The sequence below is a fragment of the Drosophila subpulchrella genome, chromosome 2L (assembly GCF_014743375.2).
Source record: "Drosophila subpulchrella strain 33 F10 #4 breed RU33 chromosome 2L, RU_Dsub_v1.1 Primary Assembly, whole genome shotgun sequence".
NCBI classification, from domain to species: domain Eukaryota; kingdom Metazoa; phylum Arthropoda; class Insecta; order Diptera; family Drosophilidae; genus Drosophila; species Drosophila subpulchrella.
Window position 1 is genome coordinate 20,523,448 of NC_050610.1, and position 25,063 is coordinate 20,548,510.

Sequence of the window (25,063 nt, forward strand, 5' to 3'; positions counted from 1 at the left end):
CATCAAGGTACATACACCCAGTTTATTTGGTTTTCGGTCAAGCCTGCAGGCCAAGGTGCAATCACTCTTGGCCAAGAGTAAAATGGAAAGTTCTTGCAAGTTTTATTTGTCTTTTGCATTACACTCAATATATTTCATTTAAATTAATTTCGAGAGCACACAAAGAACTTTGCCTCTGCTGTCGGCAGTTGTCCAATCCCAGTCGCAATCCTGAATCCAAGTTCTTCTGTCAAATTCAATGCCACTTGTTGGGGGAAACTTGGCACTTAACTTTTCGCAGGGGGCTGAGTGCGAAACTTGCCTAAATGGCTGGGATATGCGAAAACTTTGTGTTTGTGCAAGATTAAAAGCCGGTCTAAAAGTGAGCTGAATAAAAATAGCTCAGCTATCCTGGCCACACGAGCACAACACGGCAAGATTGTCTAATCACCCACGCAACGGAAACTCACACAAAGCCGGGCTGGAATCAAAGTTGCATCCTGTGTAACTCGTTCGACTAATTGCCATAAGCCGTTAGGTAAATTTGTACACGCTTTTCGCCATCGCCGTTTTCCCCTGGTCAAACTGTTATTTTTGCACAACTAATCGGATTAGTGGACATCCAGCCCACATCCACATCCACGTCCACATCCTCTGGAATGGCACATGTTCGCCCCCAAGTTCCTACTTCTGGACTTTGGCGAATGGCGCAACTTTGCACTTCAGCGATTCGTAATCCATTCTGCGAACTCTTGTCAATGGCTCAAACACAGCAAATTAATTTCCACTGGCCTTGGGAAATTATGAATTACCAGCTGAATTACTCCACTCCACTCCAGCATGTTGTCATAGTCAAATAGCAAGTTTAGTGTCAATGAGTTAAGCTGCCTGGCGTTTTAATTAAAAAGCCATTGCATAAATTACCCGACATCAGCTACTGGGGGGCTGGATCCCGATCAATTATGCTCCTAGCTCGTTAAACAGTTCGCTATAGATTATGGGGTAGTTAGAAAGGATTGCAGTCTGTCCGGCTGAACTTGTGTGCCTTTTTAATTAGGCTTCACAATTTATTGATAAGTGTATTATGTTGCTTTTTTAAATGGTTGTCATGACACGGAAAAGTTTTGGATACAAGTAGGGCGTTATATTTATAATATAAAAACGACTTATGGGCTTTGAAATGTACAAATATATGGGTAACTTGTTCTCCATAAGTAGCACGCATTAGTTTTTGGTTGAGCTCAGCATTTTAGACAAAATCTCAATGATTCTGGGATGAAAATTGGCTGAGTCTTCGGCGAACTTCTACATATATTTTAGTATTTTCCGTTCAATTTCGAGGAACTTATCGGAGTCGCAGTCATCTGAGTCAGCCCCCGAATCGAGTGTATTTCAGTATTTATTTAAAAAAAATGATGCGGAGCGTTTAAACAAAGTAAAAATCACCTTAAATGGTAAAAAACACCAGGAATCATTCTGATGAAATACACACAGTGTAGCATACTTACCGGTGAGAGCTACTTTTCACCCAAGCCAAGTTTCAAGCCCCCTCCAGACCATAAAATGTTGAGGCATACCCCTTAGCGCGAGCATGGCCCCAAACCCACAAAAGGGGCAAGTATTGCCTAAAGATCAAATATTTATCCAACATGGGGATTACACCATCCATAATAATCATTTTGAAATAGCTGGACCGTTTCAGTTTCTGCTTGTGAGGGCTGTCGAACTCAGTGTGGTTTCTTTAGTTTTTTATTGACTGTTACGCTGCTTTTAAAGATTTTTAAGCGATTTAATTGCACCTGGATCACTTGATAACAGGTAACTGGCACTGAGTGCTTTTATTTTTTTAGATTTTGTAGGCACCGATAATCAAAAAAATGCTGGCTTGTAGACTCAACAAAAAGCAGACAATCATCAGTTTTGAAAAATGCGGCCAAGTGTAACTCGTTGCCTTTGACTAAGAAGTATCTTCCAAAGAGACGCCTAGTTCCAACCTTTTAGAGGACCTTTTAAAGAATTGCTTTGGCATTTTTTTCGGAAAGCCTTTTGCACCACAAAGCCTTGTATAAACTGGGTCACTGGATAAACAAAAGCGTAAGGAAGTACCGGAAACGTAGAGAACTAACAATGAGTTTCAAGCGATTTTACGAAGAGTTTTGGTTTTTAATTTGCGCCAACGTCAGTCCGCCTGGTAATTGAGTTTCCCTCGTGAATTTACTGCGGCGTTTCCTCCGTTGACTTACGAGTCTGACAGCCCCAAGTGGGGATACAAAATGCTGCGCTTAGCAAAAAATTCGACCAATTTTAATGCAGTCTCCTCCGTCTGTGTGTCATATTTTTTGTTTTTGGCAGCCGCAACGAAGCGTGTTCTCCGGCTGACCATAAAACCCTTGTCATCAGATATCGCAAGTCAGGTCTATAAAGAGATAGTATATATAAATTGCGGATGCACTCGTTGGCGGCGGCCAACTTGCAATTTTAACAACGCGAAATGGTTTTTTGGGGCGGCTGCGAAAACCATCTACCAGGCTTGTTTTTGGAATTCGATTGATTTTTGCTGTGGAAACTATTTAATGCCGTGTAATGTAGCAGAAGTAATAATGATCTTAACTGTTTTTTTTTTTTTGTATTAATTTATTTATTCCGACTCACTCTTAAGTCAAATGCTTATACTAAGAACTTGACAGCGATGCTCACGGAGATGCATGCAAATTGATTTTATTTAGCTTTTTCTTTAAGAACTAACTTACTCTATCAATAGAACTTGACACCGGCTAGGAGATAGTTCCGCGATTCGGTTCGATTCGATCCCGAGCAATAGGCTTTCCGAAATCACAATGAAATGATAGCTAGCTAGCGGACCCGGAGAGCAGAATGGTGCATCCTTCGATGGGATGGATGTGGGTATGAATGGGGGTCCTAAGAGCGTCGCCCGAAGAGCTTGAAGGGTCTCCTCCAGCCGCGTGGCCATCATAGCTGCTCGTTTCCGATGTGCGTGGTGTCCGTGGGCAGGGAATGGGTCTATGGGTAGGAAGGATAAGATGCCAAACTGTTTACCGGGCTTTTACCAGATGTCTTGGCCAGAGACACTCACCTGCAGCGCCTTGCGTTTGTGGTGCATCGAGGAGTTCGAGGACGACTTGCCCTTGCCCTTCTTCCAGGAGCACAAAAGCAACTCCTTCATGCCCTTCCGAAAATTGCGACTCAGGAAGGCGTAGAGAAGGGGATTTACGCCCGAATTGAAGTACGTGACCAGAAAGGTGAGCGGCGTTAGCAGCGCATTAAAATTGGAATCACCGCGATACGAACGTGACCTGCAAATGCATATACATGGAAATAACTATCTGCCTTTAGATCTATGTACTATATTTAGATGTGTTCTGCGTGTATGCAAATGAGCATCTGTTGGGCAAACATTGAACTGAGTTCTGTGGCCTGTCCCGAAAGTAGATTACAATTTTCGAATACTCGATTGTTAAACTTGGCTGGTCGAAAGTGTTTCGCAATTCCAATTTGATTCTCTAGCAGCAAAAAATATTCATATAAAAAATCAGGTTTTCATACTACCAGTTTGCGTTTTCATTAAAAAATTCATAAGCAAAACTACGCCAGTGAGCCCGTTAATTATGCAAGATATAAAGTTTCCCAAAAAGTGAAATTTATTTAATTTGAAATCCACTTAAATTCAATTCCCTCCGAGGACTGCAGCACTTTTAGACCAAAAGCCATCATCACGCTGGCACACTGAAATAAATGGACCAAACAAAGAAATACTTTACCCTGGCACTTTCCTATATTTTAATACTGACTCTGAAATATCGAACTGTTTGCCCTTGAAGATGGTAATATAAATTTAATCGAAAGATTGCACTCAAGTGAAAAAGTTCAAGTCCTAACATCTTGCAATGCAGAAAAACGACGTTCTATTTCTCACAGCATACTTTTAGACACCTCGGCAAGAACATTAATTTTCTGTGTGCAACAGACCAAATCTCCGGCGAGTGTCCAAAGAAGGTGCTGACTTTTGTCCACTTGAACGTATCCAGGTGATTAAGCTGCTGTTGGCAGTATTGTTTTTGGCCGTCTGGGAGCAAAAAGCTCTCAAAAACTTGCTTAATGGAGTGGGGAATTCGGCCAAGAGCAAAGTTTTTCGCCGCCTGCAAGTATGCAACATAAACTTGTCCCGAAACTTTCCATGCAGAACAATATTTAAAGCAGAACGAGAGGTGTTCTTCGCCTTTCGTCCTTTTTATTTTGAGTTTGGACAAGAAGAACTTTGCACCAACTGTCAAATTGTCCTGCCGTTGTTGCTCGCTAAAAATTCGCCCAGCACTTGCAAAAGTGGCTCAGTCCTCAAGAAGAGTAGTTGGCTAACTGATTGGGCCACTCGAACGGCCTTCGCTTTGTTTTCGCCACTGCTTTAGACCTTAAGTGGCCTTTTGCCAAGAGTTGGCCAGCTCCAGACCAAATTTAAATGCCAATCCGAATCGGGGCCAGAAAATTAAGAGCCAAAACTCTGGGTGGTCATTTGTCGACCCAGTGTATATAAATGGGATATATCCCAGACGCAGTTGCCAACTGCTGGCAGTTGACATCGTTATCGTTATCACCGGACTAACCGGAAGAAAGGGGTTCGGGGTATAATAATGGAAACGTGGCACCCCATGACACCAAACCTTCTTGAATTTACGCATTACAGCTGCGAGGAAATGTAAACGCGTGCCAATTACCAGGACGTGTTCGTCTTAAGTAGCAATAACAGCTATATGATAATGTGTCTGTGGAATCGGCTAAATTTAGCATCTGAGAAGAGTTGGGAATGAGTCGCTTTACATCTCCAGACACGAAAATTATTTTCACCATTATTTAAATTATTGGGAAAATGCCAGTCATGTAAGGATACTATAAAATATTGTCCAGAAAATTCCTAATACGAGACAATAAATTATTTTTATTTGTCGTTTGTATTTTAATTTTATCTTTTGGATGATATTAAGACGCATTGTGCACATAATTATAACAAAGAATACTGTTTTCTTTTTAGTTTGGCTAACAGGTGAAAATAAATGGGTAACTTATGTTTTTAATCTCTAATTTGAATATCTAGGCATGTGATCTTCCATAAAAGACGATCTCCGGCTCAAAAATTTCTTTAGCATTTATATACAAATTCTTCTGAATTCGACAATCATTTACCTTTGTTGTGTTTGATAAGCAATATCCAACGTTAATTCATTTTAGCCACTGAAAGACATCCGTCAAAATGTCGCTTACATTTTTATCTATTTTCTTGTTTATTATCTGTTCCAGTTGAGTAGAACTCGCCATTGAAATGGCCATTATGGGTCAGAATTGCTGACAATTTTCTGAGTTAGACCAACAGTCAAGCTGCCCATGACCACCTCCTCCACCAATCCACCTCACAATGCAAACATCCCTGGGCAGCCAATTCTTCAAATAAATGAAAACTGAAATTCCAGACAAGTAAACAACTCTCGCAGCCCAGTCATGCTAGACATAAATCTCAATTATGGCACCGTCGGGGATGTGGGACTGTGGGATAATGTGCCTTCGCTTGTATTTGCCAAGAAATCATAAAGGTATTTTCGCCAGCAATACATTACACATTTGTGCAAATTGAGTGCGCTAACTGCGGTTGGAAAGAGTCATGCGTTTCAGCTATTTTTCCCGCAGACTGGGAATAAAATTCAAATAAATTTCTGGGGTGTCTGCCAAAAGTGCAACGTAGCAAATCAGCAGAGACTTTAGAAAAGAGCTTAATAATTTTTGGCGTTGTTACCAAAAAATGTTTATGATTTGTTGGATATGTGGAAAAAGTTAAGGTAAGAATTAATATTTTATTATGATATTTTTGAATATATTTCATTTCAGTATCTTAAGCGGAAATTTAAAGGCTTGAAAAGCATTTCCATTTACGGCTAGGAAGTAGTGAGAGGCTATGCTTAAGTGCAGGGTTTTAGCTTTACCCAAGGACCAATTAACTACTCCTCGATTTAGCTCGTCGCTCGACTGCAAACAACACTCCCAAAGCACCCAGTGAGTTTTTCTGGACCGCCCACGAATCACCATTACCCCAGAGTGCCCCAAATTCAAAGACAGGAAGGCGACCCACCTACACTGAAACCAAAATTCCAGCGATCAACACGTATCATCTTTTTAATAATGTTAAAGTGATATTGATAATTGCAAAACTCTTAAATCAATAAAGAGTATAAAAACAAGAGGGCAACCAAAACGATCGTAAGTAAAGCCAAGAAAGTCAAGGCTCTTAAGGCTCTTTAAGTAAAACTTGATATTAATTTTGTCAATATGACTATGATTTCGTATCAATTTTTTATCAGTGCAGTTAAAATGCCCCACCGGAAGCGGAACTGATAGCCAAAGGGCTGTTTACGCCGGACTTCTGTTTGGCGTCCGCTTTTGAAAGGAAGAGAAGAAAGCGTATTTTCCGCCTTTAGAACGAAATTGGTTTGCAAAAAGGGGAGAAGCGTTTCCAAATCGATTTAGCTCCAAGCCAAAGTTGAGCTGAAAACTGGTGGGTTACTTGGTTGGTTGGACTCCCATTGATGGCTTAATTGTTTATCAGCCTTGAATCCAGCAGGAAGCCATCTCGGCTTTATCTGCCCACTGGCAGATGTTAATTTCCCGTCAATCGGCCGAATATGCAAATGTTCGTCAATTCCCGGTGCAGTATACCATAAAATATTGTTTGCGTACCGGCCAAGTGGAATGAATGGATGGTAGATGGTATGGGTTTTGTGTGGGTTACTCACCAGTACTGCCACATTTTGCGGGCATGATACGGCAGATTGCAGAGGGCGAATGTCAGCACGAATATTATCAGCATACGGACGACTCCGCGCCGGGCTCGCAGGACATTGCTGGACGAGTGGGACATGTGGGAGGCGCCTCCGGCCACGCCCCCTCCAACACCACCGCCCCCGGTGGCGCCTCCTGACCGCTGGTGATGCGCATGGGAGTGGTGGTAGAAGCTGGTCTTGCGGCAGGCGCTCACAATGGGACGGTCGGCCTCCAGGGACACCTGTGCGGATTAACAGGTGTAATTGTAATGACATTAGGTTTCGTTGGCCTCAGCAGCCCTTTGCAGCCATTATCTTATCGATTTTGATATCCGATTATAACCTACCTTGCAATTATCAAGCTAATTTGTGGTGTATTGTTGTGTGTGGTTGGTAAAATTGGCGGGTTAGAAGAAGGAGGGGACCAAAATGGTATTATTGATCAAACGAAATGTAGAGAGAAAGAGAGAAAAGAGTTCAACAGAAAGATAGTTAAGTTGTTATCTGTGGATCATGGCGAGTAGGGGGTTAAAGTTAGGGATAGCAGAAAATTAGGTAGTTATGTAAATGTTTTATAGAGGTGTTATGCTAACTGAACTGAGGTTCCACAAATATTGGTACCTTTATATTCCATTATGATAGAAAGTATAAAGTTAATAAGGTATGCTATTTACTTTCCGTACCCAGAAAACATATTTCTTAATCATCCGAAAGAGTAAGATCCTAAGTTAATGGTTTTTTTCAGACTTTAAATACCTTTGCCTCTAAGTTAAATTATTTTTAAGCTGTTGCCCACAGTCGAAACTAAATATCTCATTATTTATTTATTTGTCCAATCTCATTTTTGTTATATATAGATTTATATGTGAAGTAAGCTGCTGATGCTGATAAAGACCAATCGAGCTTGCAGGTGTGCCAGTTGCATGGGCAAAGCTCCTGTCAAGCTCAAAAACACACCTGACCAATTGGACCTGCTGTCCGGCCAGCAATAATGGAAAAAACACTTTGGCCATAACTTTGGCGTCTCACTTGCAGTACTACTTGGTTAGGTGGTTTATTTCCTCGCTCCACCAGCTGTCACAACATTGGCTGAGTTTGTGGTCGAGGTCAGCGATAGCCTTAATGTGAATTGACACCTGCTCCTGCTCCTGCTCCAAGGACCCTCGCCACTTGGCCCGGCAAAATTGCGAGAATAAAATCTCCTGGGGAAAGTTTTTACGACTGAGAGCTCTGCCATGTATCTAATAAATTAGTGCCTGAATAGCGATGTGATTTCCAAGAAACATTATTTACCGCATAGCACGTACCGAACCAAATCGAAGTTAAAGCCGTTCTGGCCAATTAGGCGACAAAGTTGCGTCTCCACTTTTGGTTTATTATGATGGCATATAATGCTTTATAATAACCTTTGAAAACCTGCTGTTTATACCGTTTACTAGAAGTGCTAAATGGTATATTGTATTTGGGAAAAGGTATGTAACAAGCCCACTTTAACGGTCACAAAGCCAAAAGACGTCCGTTTGAATGCCGACATCTCGGAAACTAGTTTTTAGAGCTATAAAGTTGGGATTAAGCTTGCAGATTCTAGAGGTTCCTGCGCAGCGCAAGTTTATTTCACTAAAACCTGTCTAGCGCCCACATTTTTAAAGATTTTATAAAAATTTAAATTGAAATTGAATTTATTGATAACTACCTATCTAAATGCTGAGAAACGTACCTATCGCATCGTTGTTTTAAAAGTTATGACTAACTAAGTTAAAGAGGCTTCGAGATGGTCAATAGTACCCCTACCGTCCGCTAGGTGCCGCGCTAATGCCTTTCAATTTTATTTTATTTGAAGTTTGAAATAAATTAAGGGGTATCTGATAGTCGAAGCACTCGACTCAAGCGTTTCTTTTTGTTTATCGTATATTTTTGGGAGGCATTCTTTTCGGGGCAGCTCACCTGACTCTCCGTGATGCTGACGCCGCGCTTCTCATATTTGCTGCTCTGTTTGCGGGACAGGGAGGTGGTGCTGCTGCCGGCGGAGGCGAGTGAGGAGCCAGGACCTCCACCTCCACCCCCGCCCACTCCCCCTCCCGGCTGAGGAGCAGATCCTGCCGAGGTGGCTGCCGACGCCGCTGAGGGCAGCTGGTGGTGCATCTGATGGTGGTGGTGCTGGTGGTGGTGGTACATGCTGTTGTGCATCCCCATCCCCATGCCGCCGTCCTGGCAGGATGCCTGCTGCGGCTGCTGGTGCTGATGGTGCTGCGCCACATGCGGTGTGAGACCCCGCGAACTGCGCCACAGGGCAATGGCGATTTTGCTGTACAGCACCTGCAATGCAAATGTGTTCGTGGTTAATTTCATTATTCAAATTTCATCACAGGACAAGCGACGATATTGTCCTGGAAGTTTGGCAAAGCTTATCGATTACGTTCTGCTCGGAAGTCGGAGCTATAACCACAACTACAACCCCTCGAATAAGTTGTATTTTCGGTTCGTGGTACCAGAAATCTGCAGGGAACCCCTTGGGATAATTAAGCTACCAAAATAATTATTTATTTCATTAAATTTCGGAGGAATAGGCCAGGCATTTATTCCAAACAATTAGATAACCCTTAGTAGTCCCATATTATTTTTACATTTCCGCCTATTTAAATCTATGCACTGTATATTTCATCGACCATCTAATTAGTGTTATAATTATAACACATAAGTTCTCTAAAAAAGCTAAATTTTCACTTATCATTTATACCCTTGAATAACGTAAAAAATATATTTGAAATTTTATAAGTCGATTTTTAAATTTAAAAAAAATTGAAACCAGTAAAGAGAACAAAAAAACAAGACGACTATTAAAACTATTCTGAGTAAATGAAAAAAGGGCATGTTCAAACTGTTTAATTTCTAACATGAAACTCTCGTAATATATTTGTTACATTTTTAAAATATCCCATTTTTGCTATATAGTTTTTTATTTTTTTGATTGTGTTATTTGTGTTGAAAAACACCTTCAGTGTTAATAACCCATTGTGTTTAGAACACGTCGTGTTAAAAATACTAGTGGGCTGTGTATGTCAACAAAATGTTTCACATTTTAACATTATTGTATTTGACACACATGTCATCCATTTTTTTTTTACTTCTTTTTCTTAAACTGAACATGTTAAAAACACAATTTGTATAGTGCGTGTTATTTTAAGAATCCTGTTTTGAATATAACAAAGTGATAATTTGATCAATTACAAGTTTATCTTGCTTTAATTTTTCTACAAGCTTACGATTTATAGAATAATATTAATTTTATTTGTTAATCAGTTAAAAGAAAAACAAAAACATTCACTTACCGTCATTACCAACAGCGGCATTACGTAGAGCAGCACAAAGTTAATCATGTCCAGCAACTTGGAGTTGAACATCTCGCGGTCCAGGACACAAATCTCCTCCTCCTGGCCGTCCTGCGTGTGAATGTTTTTAATGGTCTTGCTGAAAACAAACTTGGGCGTCGAGTATACGGCCGATGTAATCCAAACTGTGACAATGACCATCTGCAAGAAACACGCACGTTTGACGTTTCGTTTTGTTTTACTTTGTCTACTGGGCTGCCAAACACGCAAACAATTTGTTAAATTGCGAATGAACACACAGAATTTGCATGTTAATGGAGGGCCCATTTTGTTGTCTTTATGTCCCTTGTAGTTTAATTAGGACAATCGTCATTAACAAAATGTATATTATTTTTTGTGACAGTGTGGAAGGCACCCGAGAAATCGGAACAATCTGGGTGCGTGGGTTACCCCATTCAGCGTTGGATTATTTTCCCGAGAGGGGTAAAGTTTTCACAGCCGCAAAGTTATGCCCACAGCTTATTAAGCCCTTCGAGACTGTTTTGACGCTAAATTTGCATGACTCTTTGGGCTCGGTCTAATAAGTTTCATTAGCTTGCAAATTGTATTCAAATTGAGTTGTAAAAGTTGTGAAAATGAATCGAAAATAAAAAGGAAGGTCCATCAACGTAATACTAAATACTTTTCTCGTTCAATATTTTAACTCGTTATAAAGACATTTTATAACTCGACAATTGCTGCTATAATATCATATTATAAACTACATTTTAAGTGGTCTTAACTTACCCTCAGACGAGCTGCAGTTAGGATCTGTTTGCAGGTTATGGGATGCACTATGGCGAAGTAACGTTCCATGCAAATGACAACCAAGATGAAAATCGAGGCCGTGTAGCTCAGCGAGTGGACAAACTGGTACATGCGACACAGGAACTCGCCGAAAACCCAGCTGAAAATAGAAAGGCACACTCTGTAGAATTAATAATTGTTTATGGCAGAAAGTTTCGTCCTTTAAAGAGTCCCCTTGCCTTCGGTTCGTCTCGAAGTGTCGGATCCTAATTTAGGGCCAGTCACATAAAATTTTATGACACGCCAGCGAAACTAATGCGACATTAAGGTGTCTTTGGTATTTTATGGGGCGAAAAGCTTTTTCCTTTTTATTATTATTTCGGCTAAAATTAAAGGAGGCAACGAATCATTGGATTTCGTTATTAGCTCTACCACATAATTCCGTTTGTGCACAACGTTCGTGCGTTAAACCGTGACCAATAATACTTTAATAGTACAATCTTTTAGTACAATATATAAACATGTATAAAATACCTCCTAAAAACTTTGATGCAGCATTCGAGTAAATGCCTTTAAAGATAAGTCATGGTTGAAAGACAAATTAGCAGCAGGAAAAATATGACATTTAAGTATATGTTAGATATTTGGGTAGATCATTATCATTGACCGCAATCAGTTTTTGCATAATTTATGATGATTTACCCTAATCTTATCTCATTTTGAATATATTTTTTGATTGCCATCAAATTGTGTGCATAATTTAGATAAAATTATGCAGGCCCACAGATTGGTCATCTTTATAATATACTTTTTTGGCAGCTGAAAGCTGATTAGGAAACACCGTTGAAACTGTGAAGTCTGTAGTCTCTGCTGATATAATTGCACTTCCTGAAAGGCTTTTTACATTTTTTTTAAGGCTATTAGACTGCTGACCAAAGACCGCAGCCATTTTCATTTTAAATGGAGTTTTTTGTTGTGGCAGCCATTTTTTTATAGTGGCCATTTGGGTCACTGCAGTGCACTGCCTGAAAAAACTTTTACTTATAAAGGAGATTATTATATCTTTGTTGCAGCGGAGCGGTCAATACGTCCTAATTGTCATTATGTTGATGACCTTTATTATACGCCAACCTCCAAAATGCATAAAATTAATCATTATACTTGAATACATATTTTTAAACAGCTCCAGAGAATAGTTATTTTTCTGGATACTGTTTAACCTCTAAGTCTTCATTTTTTATACTTGTTTATATTCACTTCAATCAAAAATTCAACTTTAAAAGTATATCAATAAAAAACAGGACGTCAGTTGCTTGGCATTTTTTTCCTACTGCTTGAAATCAGGAAATCCTTGCACATGTCATCGTTCGAATTTTCAAACAGAACTTTATTTTTTGCCATTTTTCCGCATTCATATTTGTGCGCTTTTTATTTGCTCACGTCGCAACGACGTGTTTTTAAGAAAGTTAAGAAACACAATGCATATAAACATGATTGGAGTGAAAGCTGTGAAAGGGGTGGGCAAAAAGGCTGTCATGAAAGTGCTGCCTGCAAAGTGAAAGTTTCCCGTTTCATATGTGTAAATATTTCACTTGAAAGTTCACACTTTTGTATTGCATTATATTAAATATACGGAGAGTTCTAACGCCGTATCACTTTCTACAGCGTAAAGTTAAAAAAAGTATGAAAAAGAACACAAGTGATACCTTATAAAATTAATAAATTACTCTTTAAATGATAAAGGAAAATAAGAAAACCTCCTTAATTTATTTTACATTTTTGGATTTTAACTATTATTATTTTAGTTCGGGTCTTGTTATTCGTATTGTCTTTTCTAGCACTGATTAGCTTCTCTCGAACATAATAAAAAGTTAATAAAACATGGGAAAAAATCATTTCTTGCAACTGTCACTCACCTTTCTATAAGATAGATGGACAGGTTCTGCATCACACAGAAGAGGCCCACACAAAAGTCTGCAAACGCCAAGTTCGCCAGGAAAAAATTCGTGATTGAGCGCAATCGTCGTGATAATGTGACCACCAAAATAACAAGAAGGTTACCTGGAAATATAAAAAGAGAATGTACCATCACATGAAGATGACAAATGCTGGAAGAGATAGAAAATTATAAAAAGGATAAGAAATATATTACCAACTATTTTTCTAACGAAACCGGACTTTGTTTTCATACTTTGCAAATAGTTCGAGTTAAAATCTCAATTGTTACCAAGAAATGGAAATGCAATTGAAATATTATATGACAATTTACCATAAACCGTTCACGTTTTCTAAGAATTTATTCCCGCCAGTAACAACATGATGTAAGTTTCACAGAAAACTTCCCTATAGGATTCAGAAACGTGCCCATTCGAGCATAAATTAGAGCTCCTCTACCACTAAAACCGCAAATGGCGACTGTGGTCAGAAATTCCATTTAAAGCTAAACTAACTCACCATCTGGGCTCCAACTGCAGTAATCCAATTTGCCCAGAAAAGGCTCATTTCGCACCCAATTTCGGGTTTAATTCGCATTACTCATGCAAAATGAGTTTCACCCGAATTTTTCCACACAAATTCGCTGCTTCTACGAATTTTCATAAATTTCACAATCCCTTTGATTTTCATTTTGGGCTTTACATTAGAAATAATTAAAATATGATTTGTTTGTTTTTTTTTTAATTAAGGTTCCTAAAAAATTACTACCGGTCTCGCTTATTGACTCAAGTGGCATTAAAAACAAGCATTTTACAGCGTTAAGCTTTATTACCGTATTTTTTAATGCACAGTCTTACCTAAAAGAAAAGGTTAAACATGTATCACAATAATCTTTTAGTCATTGAAGCTTGCTCTGCAATTTGTAATGCACTTGAAGCTTCTTACAAGAGAATGGGCCAGAACGAAAAATTTATTTTGGGGCCTCACATGGCAAACAAATGTCGAGAAAAAGTTTTTTAATTACACCGGGCAGGGTGACAGGAAATGGGAGAACAAAAAAGCAGAAAACAAAAAGCAAGGGAAGCTGAGCTGCCAAAAAATACCAAAAACGTGTAGCACTCCGAGGCGTGCTGTGAAATACGATATTAAGGAGGGAGGACTGCATTGGGATTTGAAAGAGGAGCACCAGTGGGTTCAAGCATCAAATAAAGGTACACGTGTATACACGACTATTTATGGGATGGTATAAAGTTTTCTCTTTATTGTATTAATGTATAAAATTAATAGCTTTTGATAAAACGTTAGCGTCCCTATAAGGCACAAACCCATGGACCTATTCCAAAATGCTCTATAAAAGTAAAATTTTGAAAAATAAATATTTTTTGGCTTACTTTTAATCTTAAAAAATTCATTCGTAGCCTACAAAAATTATAATAAATAGCAAAAAAAATATATCAAAATGCACATTATTACTCATACGCACTGTTGCCTTTGATTCAAAAGTTACTTTAACCTAGGCGAATTGGGTTTCAGAGATTAATTTCTTATTTATCCAATTCTAACAAACTGTTGTGGTTGACAAATCGAATGGAAGAACGTTTTCCTTTATTGTAACCGGCATACGTGTCGTATGAGTAATTTTTAAGAAAACTTTAAAACCGTTGTGCAACTTTCAAATGTTAAAATAAAACATACCCCATATCTAAAGTTGGGAAAACATATATTTTCAATAAAGAAAATCAGATAAGTACCATGGACTCTGAAATACTTTTTAAATATTGCTGTGCCCTTCGTAAGCTTAAAACAATTAGTTAAGGAAACAAATATTCGCACTCGATGCTCACGCAAAGCAGAAAAATGGCAATAAAGTTACTTGTTCGAGTGACAGCCACAAACAAATATCCAAACAAAGCCTTAAACGTGACTGAACGATGTAAATTGCGCCCGGCCCGCCCCCATTTCCGCCCACATTCCGGTCGCCTGTGAAGCGAACTATGTAAGTTGCTTACACTTTGCAATTGTCCGCACAATGCCCGGCCACGCCCCCATGTCTGTGCCTAATGGGCGGGCGGCTGTTTGTCGCCACTCGGCATGGCGAATACACATGTTCACCTCTTTTATTGGGGCTGCTGATGCTGATGCTGGTGTCACTGCGGGTCATAAAGCCTACAACTGACGATGGCCAACACCCAGATTGGTCAACACCCGCAAAACGCCCGATCGAACGACATAATTGATTCTAACCGTCCGGTGCCAGATAAACAGCAAGGCCGTAGGACATCTTATGTTTATGTGTGGGTCTGCAATTAAGCATTGCTGAGAACAAATAACAAATGGCCTAATGAGTGCTATCAATTAAATGCTTTCGTTTTAATGTGCCACATGGGGCGTGGGAGTGGGAGTGCCGGGTTAATGTCTAGACGAAACCTTAAATTTTGAAAGATATAATCGCTTTGGCTTTTGTACAAGTCCACTTGAGTTATTCTGGACGAAGATTAGATTTTTATAAAATAAATTGGGTTTCAAAGAAGTCGTAAAAATAGTAATTTATTTTTTAACAAAGAATTTGCAATGATGGGGGACTGCTTAGGGGTGGAGTTAAAATTGCTAAAGTTTTTTAAAGGGTCCTTTTTATTGTATTAAGGAGATTGAACTGGTTGCCGTATTTGTTATAACCCAAATATATGCCTTGTTGTACTGATGTAATAACACGACTTGACTTCCCCTTCTTATGAGCAATTGGAGCTAATTTAACCATATGTCTACAATCACTGAAACAAGACATTCAAATACGAGTGCTACCCAAAATAACTAAGAACAAGGGACCGAGAAAAAGAAAAAGGCAAAAGCCAGGAATGTACTTCAATATGGCTTGGAAGACTGGACATTGAATAATTGGCAAGTCAGCCGTAAGTTTGTGCATTCTTCTTAGACCCGGAATACTGTCCCTAGGGCCACCGCAAACTGCCGACTCTTTTTCCTGACTTTTATGTTTCGACTGCCCTTTGTGCCCCATCAAGCACGGCATATAGCACAATAAAACATAACATTGAGCCAGGACCTGATTAATTAATAGTAGAGCAAAAACATACATGTATTCTGCGAATATTCCAGGGAAAAATTTTGTAAATGAAAGGAAAAATGTTAGGCAGTACACTTAGAGAATATTTGCAGTAAGAACTTTTGCAATAAAATATAATTCAGCCAGATAACTAAGCATCTCTGGCAGCCTGACGACTTTAAACACTTATTTTGTATTTTGTCTCACAATTTTATATCTGAAATGTTTTATAATGAAGCTCACAACTTTGTTAGCTCCTTAAAAAGTATTTGTGTTTTGTAATACTTGGAAGGGTCTAAATTACTTCATTCGGCCTGTCGCCTACATACTTTTTGTACTTTTCAACATGTCTATAAAAAGGTTGTAACATCTGACCAACATTTATTAAACTTTGTCTTACTCACCAAAGAAACAGCAGCAAAAGACCAGAGTGTAAAGGGTGATGAATATAATGCGCACATCGGTGCGATCGAAGATATATTCACTGGCCTTCTCCGCATCCTCCTCGTCCTCGAGCTCCGCCAGTCCGTCACCTCCGACCCCTGAGATCCCGGTGGTCGTCTGGACGGGAATCAGGGCAGTTGTGGAGTCCCCGGGGAGCAGTATGTAATCGGTGCTGCCAATGCTGCCGTTGATGGGCACATGGCTGGTGGTTGAGACATTTGCGGAGGATGTCAGGGCCGAAATCGAGAGTAGGGTGAGCAGCATTGTCCAGCTGGAAATGGAGATGGAGCTGGAGGTGCCGGGTCCGGCGGAGGGTATCCGGGTTCTCTGTTGACCGGTGGGTGGGAGTTCCTGTTCCCGCTGTCGGATGGCGGAAGTGCTAAAATTCGTTGAGCTGCTAGGGCTGCCGTCGTTGTTTTCATTATGCACCACCCCGTGGTTGCCATCGTCATTATCACTGTTACGGTCGTAAGCCGCTGATATGTTTGCCCCATCAGTTGGCCATGGTTGTTTATGTTGTTTTCGTTGCTCCACTTCCGATTCCTGTTGCCAGGACCTCGATGTCTGCATCATCATCATCATCAAAGTTACGTGTGTGCTCCTCAAGCCGCTAATAATGGGCCCAGCTGCAAGGAGAAATGGGAGGGAATAAGAGCAAAGTTAGTTCCTTCAAACAGTACAAACTAATATAATCTCTTGGAATTTTTCATGTTCAATGTGCGGCACTATAATATACTACGGCCTGGCATGCGTATCTGTATAGAAAGGGATTTTTCTTGGGTGCTTGCAATGATAGCACCAGCTTACAAACATTTGCTCCAGAAACAAATAGGTGATTTTGTAGTGCTTCAAATAAAAAAGCCACTTAAAGGGATCTTGTCTTATCCTTTAAATTTAAATCGATGCCTTTTTCAAACGACTTTGCTCAGAAGAGATTACATTGTTAGACTCAAATAAAGACTGAACATAATTTTGATGCCTTGAAAACACAACACGCTTGTATCATAAAGAATGTAACAAGATTTCATATGAGTTCTTTAAGTCTGCCACGATGCTCTGATAAGAAAATCCTGCCGTTACCATTTCTGCTTCTATCGAAAAGACCTGAGACTATACCAGGAACAGCTTTAGTTCATTAGGTGCAGAGTCACGTCCCCTGTGACCTACGGCAATTAAACTTGGCCTGCCTGCAAATCTCATGGCAGGGCGTGACATTCTGCTTTTACAGCCCACACAAGTCCAGTGGCACTTATTCCTATGTCTGTTTGAGTGGACTTTTTAATTAAGCCGCCTATAATAATGAACATAATTAAAACGTTTGTCTGCCAATGCGAACATGAGCACTTGCCTAAAAAAAAAAATAATCATTTTCCATTTGCCACGCGCGCCAACACACAGCTATACTTTCCTATCTCTGCTGGCTTGCTATTTTTAATATGCACTACGTTTTGTTGCTAATTACGCGAGTGCAGTTGGCAATATCATAATATTCACCACCCCTCCCCATCTTTTCCAGCTTTGATTATTGCCATCTGTGTTTGTGGACGTGCTCTAATTAATAGACACTCGCATGCAAACACACTATAATATGCATCAAACATAAGCAAACATAAAGACTGTCGGGTAATTAACGCAGTTTAATGTCTCCATATTCCAAGATGCCTAAGATGTTCACTTAAATATGTCAAATATTAGTTTAAAACTACTCACACAAAAACTATTGGGTTAAATTTACCAATATAATTGTTAAATGGGCCCAACCCATCGAATTGTTAATTTGACCTATAAAATAGTTACTCTCACAACAACAAAAAAACCAAACTTACTGTTTATGGAAGTTTACTATTAAATAGTTACAAAAGCAATCACAAAATATGCAACACTATTTTGAACAGTTTTTAGCCTTTTCTTATAGTTACTTAAATATCCATATACGTAGCTAAAGATTTAATACTCTTTCAAATTGTACCAATTAAATGATGTGACTATAAATACTAAATATTCTATAAACATCAGTGTCATATAACCAAATATCTTAAAAAACTTGAAAATTCCCCATATAAGTAGGTAAAGGATATAGTTATCTGTCATGATATCCATACACTCAGAAAATTATTTGCGATTTTTAAATTTTGAGTAAAATGTAATCCTGAAATAACTTTTTTCAAATTAAGTAAAAATTGCTACCCAAAGAAAATTTTTCCATAATTAAAAAACATTGACATTGACATTAACAATTTTTTTTTATAACTAGTGGAGGGGACAAAAACCTTCGGTAAATTGTTCTAGAAATAATTTCATCGGAATAAGTGCTTGGGCTTGTTTACAATTCCAGCAATCCATCCATTCAATTTGTCATTTCACTTTTCCTTCGAATTTCAACTGAAATGTCATGCCGACTTAGTATAAACAAACACCTGGAAGCCCAACTACCGAAGAAGTACCATCGGAATGGCATCGTAAATTCCTTGCGTTACTTGCAACGATGTTCTTTTGACTTCTTTTGTTCATCCGGCTGCATTTTAAACGCCTTCCCGGAAAATGGTAGAAAAGAGGTGGGGAAAATGGGAAAGTGAATGGAGTTTGTCGCGCTGTCGACGACTTCCGGAACGGAAATTGTTTGGCGCTTTAATGAGCCAAGCTGCTTTCAGTTTGACTGGGTACTTGCAGCCGCTAAGGAGCCCTAAGCCTGAGACAAATGAAAACTGACGTTTGCTGGGGCTTCGGCGTCTAAATTGATTTTCCTGATACTGATTTAATTAAAAACCAGCAGCTAGTGCAATGAAAGCTTCCCTCTCGACTTTATTTAATTGCCTGAGGGGCTTCCCACTTACACATAAGCAGAAGACATTAGCAAATAAGAGGGTCTTAAAGTGGATAATCCTTTTAAATTTCAATAATTATTAGGAAAATTCGTCTTTGTCTTGGAAATGCTTGGAATTTCGTATTAAATTCTGAGTCCTGTCGACCACAACTTGGTCTAAGAATGTGGTTTTAATGGGGATGTTGTTGACAGAAAATCTGTTAACTAAAGTAAATGACAGAGGATCTTGAAAAGGCCATTAATAAAGGCTTTGCATCTTATACATGTAACATTGAGTCCCCTAATTTTATTGTTAATTTAAAGACTTAAAGTCAACGTATGGTTGATGTGAGATGCCTTGACTGCAGAGCAAATGAAAAACATAAACAGAACTTAAAACAGCAGAAAAAATTGTGTAATTTGTTCGTGCAGACAGCAAACAAATCAGAAAAACAGCAAAGTCATTACAGCTTGCTCACACAGCGAACAAATCGCAGCAAAATATTATTTTTCCCTTTTTTTTGTGTTGGGTAGGCAACGGCAGTACCAAAAATTGCAGAATGTGAATTCATGTTGCATTCAGTTGGCAGCATTTACGCAACCGGGGGCGGGGGCAATTGGAATTCGGGCGCCACTTTCCCATCTCCCAGCCACTTTCCCGCCCAATCCGCATCCAAATGTTTGCGTAAATTGTGCTCAAGTAAGGACATTAGGTGGTAATTGAGTGTGCCAACGAGAGCCAAGTGAAAAATGCCTTCCCACTGTGTCAGCTCTTTTCCATTTGCCAGACATGTGAGTGAGAACTACTATGGTTCTGTGGAAACCAGCGAGGACGGGTCCACAGAGACCATGATTTATACTCCAAAGGACTTTTACAATTTTTGGCAAGCCAAACAAGGAAATTTAATAAGGATTTGGCATCACTCTGGCTAATTATCGTGTTCCATTTGGAACCTCACTAGCTAATATACTCAGTTTTGCTTGCAAAAAGAGTAATTATTTTTGTTGATTTAAGGACTGTTTTTTAAATGAAAAATGGTTTACTCTTCCGCTGACTAGCTAAAATTCCGGTCAATATCTGAAGGTCGCTTTAAACTTGCATCAAATGTTTTTTGTAGCGTTGCCATCTATCTGTTTAATGTCAATCTAGTAATATTCTTTACCCTTCATTGCATTTAAACATAAAATTCATATTTACATATAAGTATGACAAGCCTTAAATTTTTTACCAAACGTAAAAATACTGTTTGTTTTTATTCTCTTAAAAAATTCATTATATTGTCTGAAGCTCAAACAAATTGCGGCAGATATCAATACCGAATAAATTGCTTCGAACAATAAGAGGAAATAGTAAAAAGGGTGTATAACAAAAGGTTCGTCTTGTGCAAAAGCAATGCAAACAGGCAGCTCTAGTTTTACCTTTAGTTTTTTTAAGCCATTTGTTATTTTTACCTAGAATTATAATCATATTATTATTAATGACCTTTTCCAGGCAACAAAAGCAATTTTCCTATTTAGCTTGTACAGTTTAAGGAAACTTGTTCATTTCATTAGACATATTAACAATTGTTCAGACTCTAAGGGCCATTTGGTTGATTTTATTTTAAAAAGTACAAAGAACCTTTTATAATAAATCCAATCAGTTAGTCAAAAATCCAGCAAGGCCTTAAATAACTTACGAATTCATAGGCATAAATCGTTTGCCCATTACTCCTCGTTATTATTTAATGCATTCCATAAACATTATTACAAATATTTTCCCAGCCTAATGCAACTAAAACTTATATTGTAATTTATTCTCCACCTGGATTAATAGTTGCACTTTTTAAGCAGAAAATTCGAAGTACACACTCGCATATACATTTCCGTTGGTGGTATGGTTTTGGGTTGCGGGTTCGGGGAAAACCAAGCCCCCAGTTTCCGGGGTCGACACTTTTGGAAGGCGACACCAGCTGCAAGGTGGTGCAGGAAAAATGCGTTTTCCCCATTTGTTGCCACGCTCTGGTTGCCCTTGTTGTTCTGGTTGCCGTGAATATGTGTGCACCGCGACCTTGGTCACCTTTTGTCCTTTGGCTCGCCGAGCCATTGTTTGCCAAAAATATGCAATGGGCACTATTGTTCGTCTGCCGTGGTTGCATAGAATGGGGTTTTCTAAGGGACGCTATCGGGGGATCCGACACTTTTGGCTTGGACCACGTTATTGGAAGCCAATTTAGCAGACAACATCGGCTCAAATGGCAGCATCTCGCCAGTCGACTGGCAACCAATTTGTGCAACAACACTGAGGCTGCGAGAAATCCAACTTCTGGTCTCGAGTTGCATATTTATGGGGGGCCTCGGAAATTAATGTGGCTCGGATTGCAGATGGAGGAACGGCTTAAACGGCAATTGGCAATCGACTTTTCGCGACAATTTTCTTTAAATTTGCATTCAACTTGGTCCCGAGATCCCAACAGACCATCATCCTGCCCACCATCCTGCCATTCGCATCGACACCGAATAATTTATGACAGTTGCCGCGGAAAATCGAGAGTATAGAAGGGGGAAATTCGGCTGGAGTGGTCGAAGATTATGCAAAGTTTTCGGCGCCTGCTAGCGGCATTCGCAGCCCCAACTTTCCCACTCGAAAATTTCCACCAGACCGACGAAACTTTTGGCTCTAGGGAGTTCAGAGGCTTACATATATGACGTGGTGGTCGGGGGCGTGAGACAAGCGTGAGAAAATTGGAACGCGAAGGCCGGAAATGACAGCGATATGCGCGCAGGTCTAAGTCCTCTCGGATTTCGCGATGAAAAAATGTACTAAACTCAAAGGTCGTTTTAAAATTTATTAAAATTTGGGCTCAATTTTTATTAGAAAAAGTTTTCAGTGGTCCAACCATTTGGGACCCGGCCGAAAAGCTTTTAGAACGAGCCACTTCCGCTTTAATCTTCAACACAAATCAAATTCCGAAAACCAAAATTCAGCCCTGGGAAACCCTTCTGAAGTTAGGTTTACCTAACTTGAAATGCAAATGGCAGCATTGAAAAACCGCAAAACCGAAAATTGGGCCCAGAACTGCTATTGCCTATTAGATAAGCAAATAAAGGGGAAATGGCAACATGGTAGCTTAGGTGGTGGTTTAAATTGAGGTTAAATTGACTGTACCTTGACCTGAACATTTGCAAATTCCTTCTTTCCTTTCCTTCAGAAATCAACGCTGTGGTCAAAACAATTCTTGCTAACCGAAATTGCGTTTAACTGGCATAATTCGTTGCATATTTGAAAATAATTCGATTATAGGCCAATTTATTTTATGATTATTGAATATTTGATTTATAATTCAAAACACGGACAATAAAAAAATAATTTTGAAAGCATTTTCGCTGGGCAGGATTGGAAAATAATAGGCACTTACCTTTTATGGGGAAATATTCCCTCAACTCTGCCTGACTCGACTTTAAATGAGTCCTAATGTGACAGGCAACATAAGGGGAAGGCCCAAAGGCCTATTCCCAAAGGCTACGACACTTGTACTCTATATATGCCATCACGAGGAGGTGGGTTAGACATAGACACGCTCAAGTGTATTGTGATTTTCCCCAAAGGCGAGATCCTAGGGAAAAGCGAGAGCTCGGGCGGCCTAGAGCTCATTAATTAGGCAAGACCACAACTAAAGATAGGAATTGAAACAATGGGCCTGGGCGGGCCTTGAAAATATGTTGAGGACATTCATCATACTCAAGTGTCGGACAGGATGGTCGACCGACCGACAGACCGGGCAGCCACATAAATATTACATTATGATTATGAAGGCTAGACAGCTGGGATGAGAGCGTTGGGTGGTAAACTTTTAGCTGGAAAATTAATCAAGCACTTGAATAAAAAACAAAAACAATTCCGAAACTGCTCTTGGGCATTCATTATTTTGAATGCCTTCGTCTGGTTGGATGGGAATTACTTTGCCGGCCAACCAATCGAAGAAAAAACAATATGCAACATGTGCAAAAGTAGACGGGAGAAAGTCATAAAGACGAAATGTGTAAGAAAGTCGTTTGCATAGCCGTGAATAAATTTACTTTTATTGAGAGTTGCACTAATCACATTACCGAGAAAGACGTCCAATTATACCAATCAATTTTCCGGAATCACAATAAAAGTCAGAATGTGATTGAACCTTCGGAACACCACTGACATTAAGACAACCTTTTGAACATTTGCTCCGAAAAACTTTCGATAGCCTTTTGGAAAATGCCAAGAAACAACGTCACGTCCATGGCATTTGACAAGTTTTCACACGATGCCTGGGCTGCCATGGTTAGGTGATAAGCCAAGTTTCGGCATTTGATTCAATTAATAGCGGATTACCCCGACCAAAAACACGAAACTTTCCGGGAAATTGCGCAACTTGTGGTTTCCTCATTTGAAATTCAAGAACGTTATTACACTTCAAATCCTGCACGAAAGTCGAGGTGGCTACGTTAGTACATATTGTTTGGAAGTTGCTGGTCATGACTAAAGAAGACTATTATTTTTTTTTCCTAATCAAAAAATATCCAGAGCCAGCTCAAAACATCCGTTAAGACCCTGGCAAAATATGCCCCATCTGGCGTTGAAGAAAGGAAGACTATTATTTTTTAACTCGTCCCAATCGAAAAACATTCTTATTTGATTATATCATACATTTTCGTATTATCTAGTATTATTTCAGTATTAAATATTTTCTTGATAAATGTACCAAAACAAGCAATTTTTTAAGAGAGCTTATCACAAAGTTTAGACCCTCTCCAAAAAATCCATTAAGACCCTGGCAAAATATTCCCCATCTGGCGAGGAAGAAAGGAAGACTGTTATTTCTTAACTTGTCCCAATCGAAAAACATTCTTGTTATATTATATCACATATTATATCATATTTTTTAGTATTATTTTGTAATATTTTAGTATTATTTCAGTATTTCATTTTATTGCTGAATAATGTACCGAAACAAGCTTTTTTGTAAAGAGAGCGTATCACAAAGTTCAGACCCAGTCTAAAAAAACCATTAAGACCCTGGCAAAATATGCCCCATCTGGCGAGGAAGCCTGGCTTAGGCGAAGATATGGCCCCAAGGCAGCTCGTCCTTTCAAATGCCATTTTGTGTACGCCGCGCTATCTGGCGCTCATAATCATTTGTCCTTGCGGCAAAGATCCCTTAACCAGCTCCCCTTAGCATTTCCGCCTAAACAGACACATACGGGGAAGACCCAGGGAAAGGGGCTCGTAAGTTTATCAGTTAAGCGCCATCTTCATAGCAATTCGCCGAAAATGCAGGTAAGACTGGGTGGCGCAAATTGATTTTGTCTGAGCACCTTTTCCCTCACTTAGTGGCTGACATTGCTGGCGCACGTTAAATTTAATTTATGCCATCGAAATGCAAGCACACAAACGAAAAATGTGATTTACTCGCCGAGTTTATGTTGTCCACGTTGTTGTAGTACAATATTTTATGTTCGCTTCTCCCGTCAAGCCAACAATTTATGGTCTTGCATAAGAGCATCCAAATTGATAGCCAGGCATTAGCCTCACTTAGGAAGTGGAGAAGGACGAAAAAATATGGAGATCCTTTGGCTCTTAAAATGTGTCCTTTGATCCAATTTAATAAGTTTAAGCGCAGATTAGGAGCCCATAATTAATCTTCTTTAATTACTTCATATTATAGTATAATATCTCGTCTTTGTAAATATTGCTTTTTCAATTATTTAAAAAACCAACACCTGATTTTGTCAGAAATATATCTCAAAATAAGTTTTTAGACTAACTAAAACTAAACACACTTTTAAAAAAACCTTAAAAACTGTAAACTTTTTAAAAATGTTAAACTTATAAATTTACTAGTATACCTTATATAATCATGGCCGTTTGTATACTTATCCAAAGTTTTAT

General features: G+C 39.2%; 1 protein-coding gene across 5 annotated transcripts in view; it reads right to left on the reverse strand.

Annotated features, from left to right (window-relative positions):
- Positions 1-2,628: 2,628 nt before the first annotated feature.
- LOC119547925 (trissin receptor) overlaps positions 2,629-25,063 on the reverse strand; it is a 48,414-nt gene continuing 25,979 nt past the window's right edge. For 3 of the 5 annotated variants that reach the window (XM_037854968.1, XM_037854965.1, XM_037854967.1), the window contains exons 3-11: positions 16,316-16,981; positions 12,832-12,976; positions 10,916-11,075; positions 10,130-10,330; positions 8,745-9,116; positions 7,148-7,162; positions 6,774-7,042; positions 3,074-3,293; positions 2,630-3,000 (exon numbers count right to left, since the gene is read on the reverse strand). In XM_037854968.1, coding sequence (XP_037710896.1) covers positions 2,950-3,000; positions 3,074-3,293; positions 6,774-7,042; positions 7,148-7,162; positions 8,745-9,116; positions 10,130-10,330; positions 10,916-11,075; positions 12,832-12,976; positions 16,316-16,937 — 2,055 coding nt within the window. In that variant the 5' untranslated portion in view covers positions 16,938-16,981 and the 3' untranslated portion in view covers positions 2,630-2,949. Of the gene's footprint in view, positions 3,001-3,073; positions 3,294-6,773; positions 7,043-7,147; positions 7,163-8,744; positions 9,117-10,129; positions 10,331-10,915; positions 11,076-12,831; positions 12,977-16,315; positions 16,982-25,063 lie in introns of all 5 variants that reach the window. The other 2 variants (XM_037854969.1, XM_037854970.1) reach the window with 2 other exon arrangements.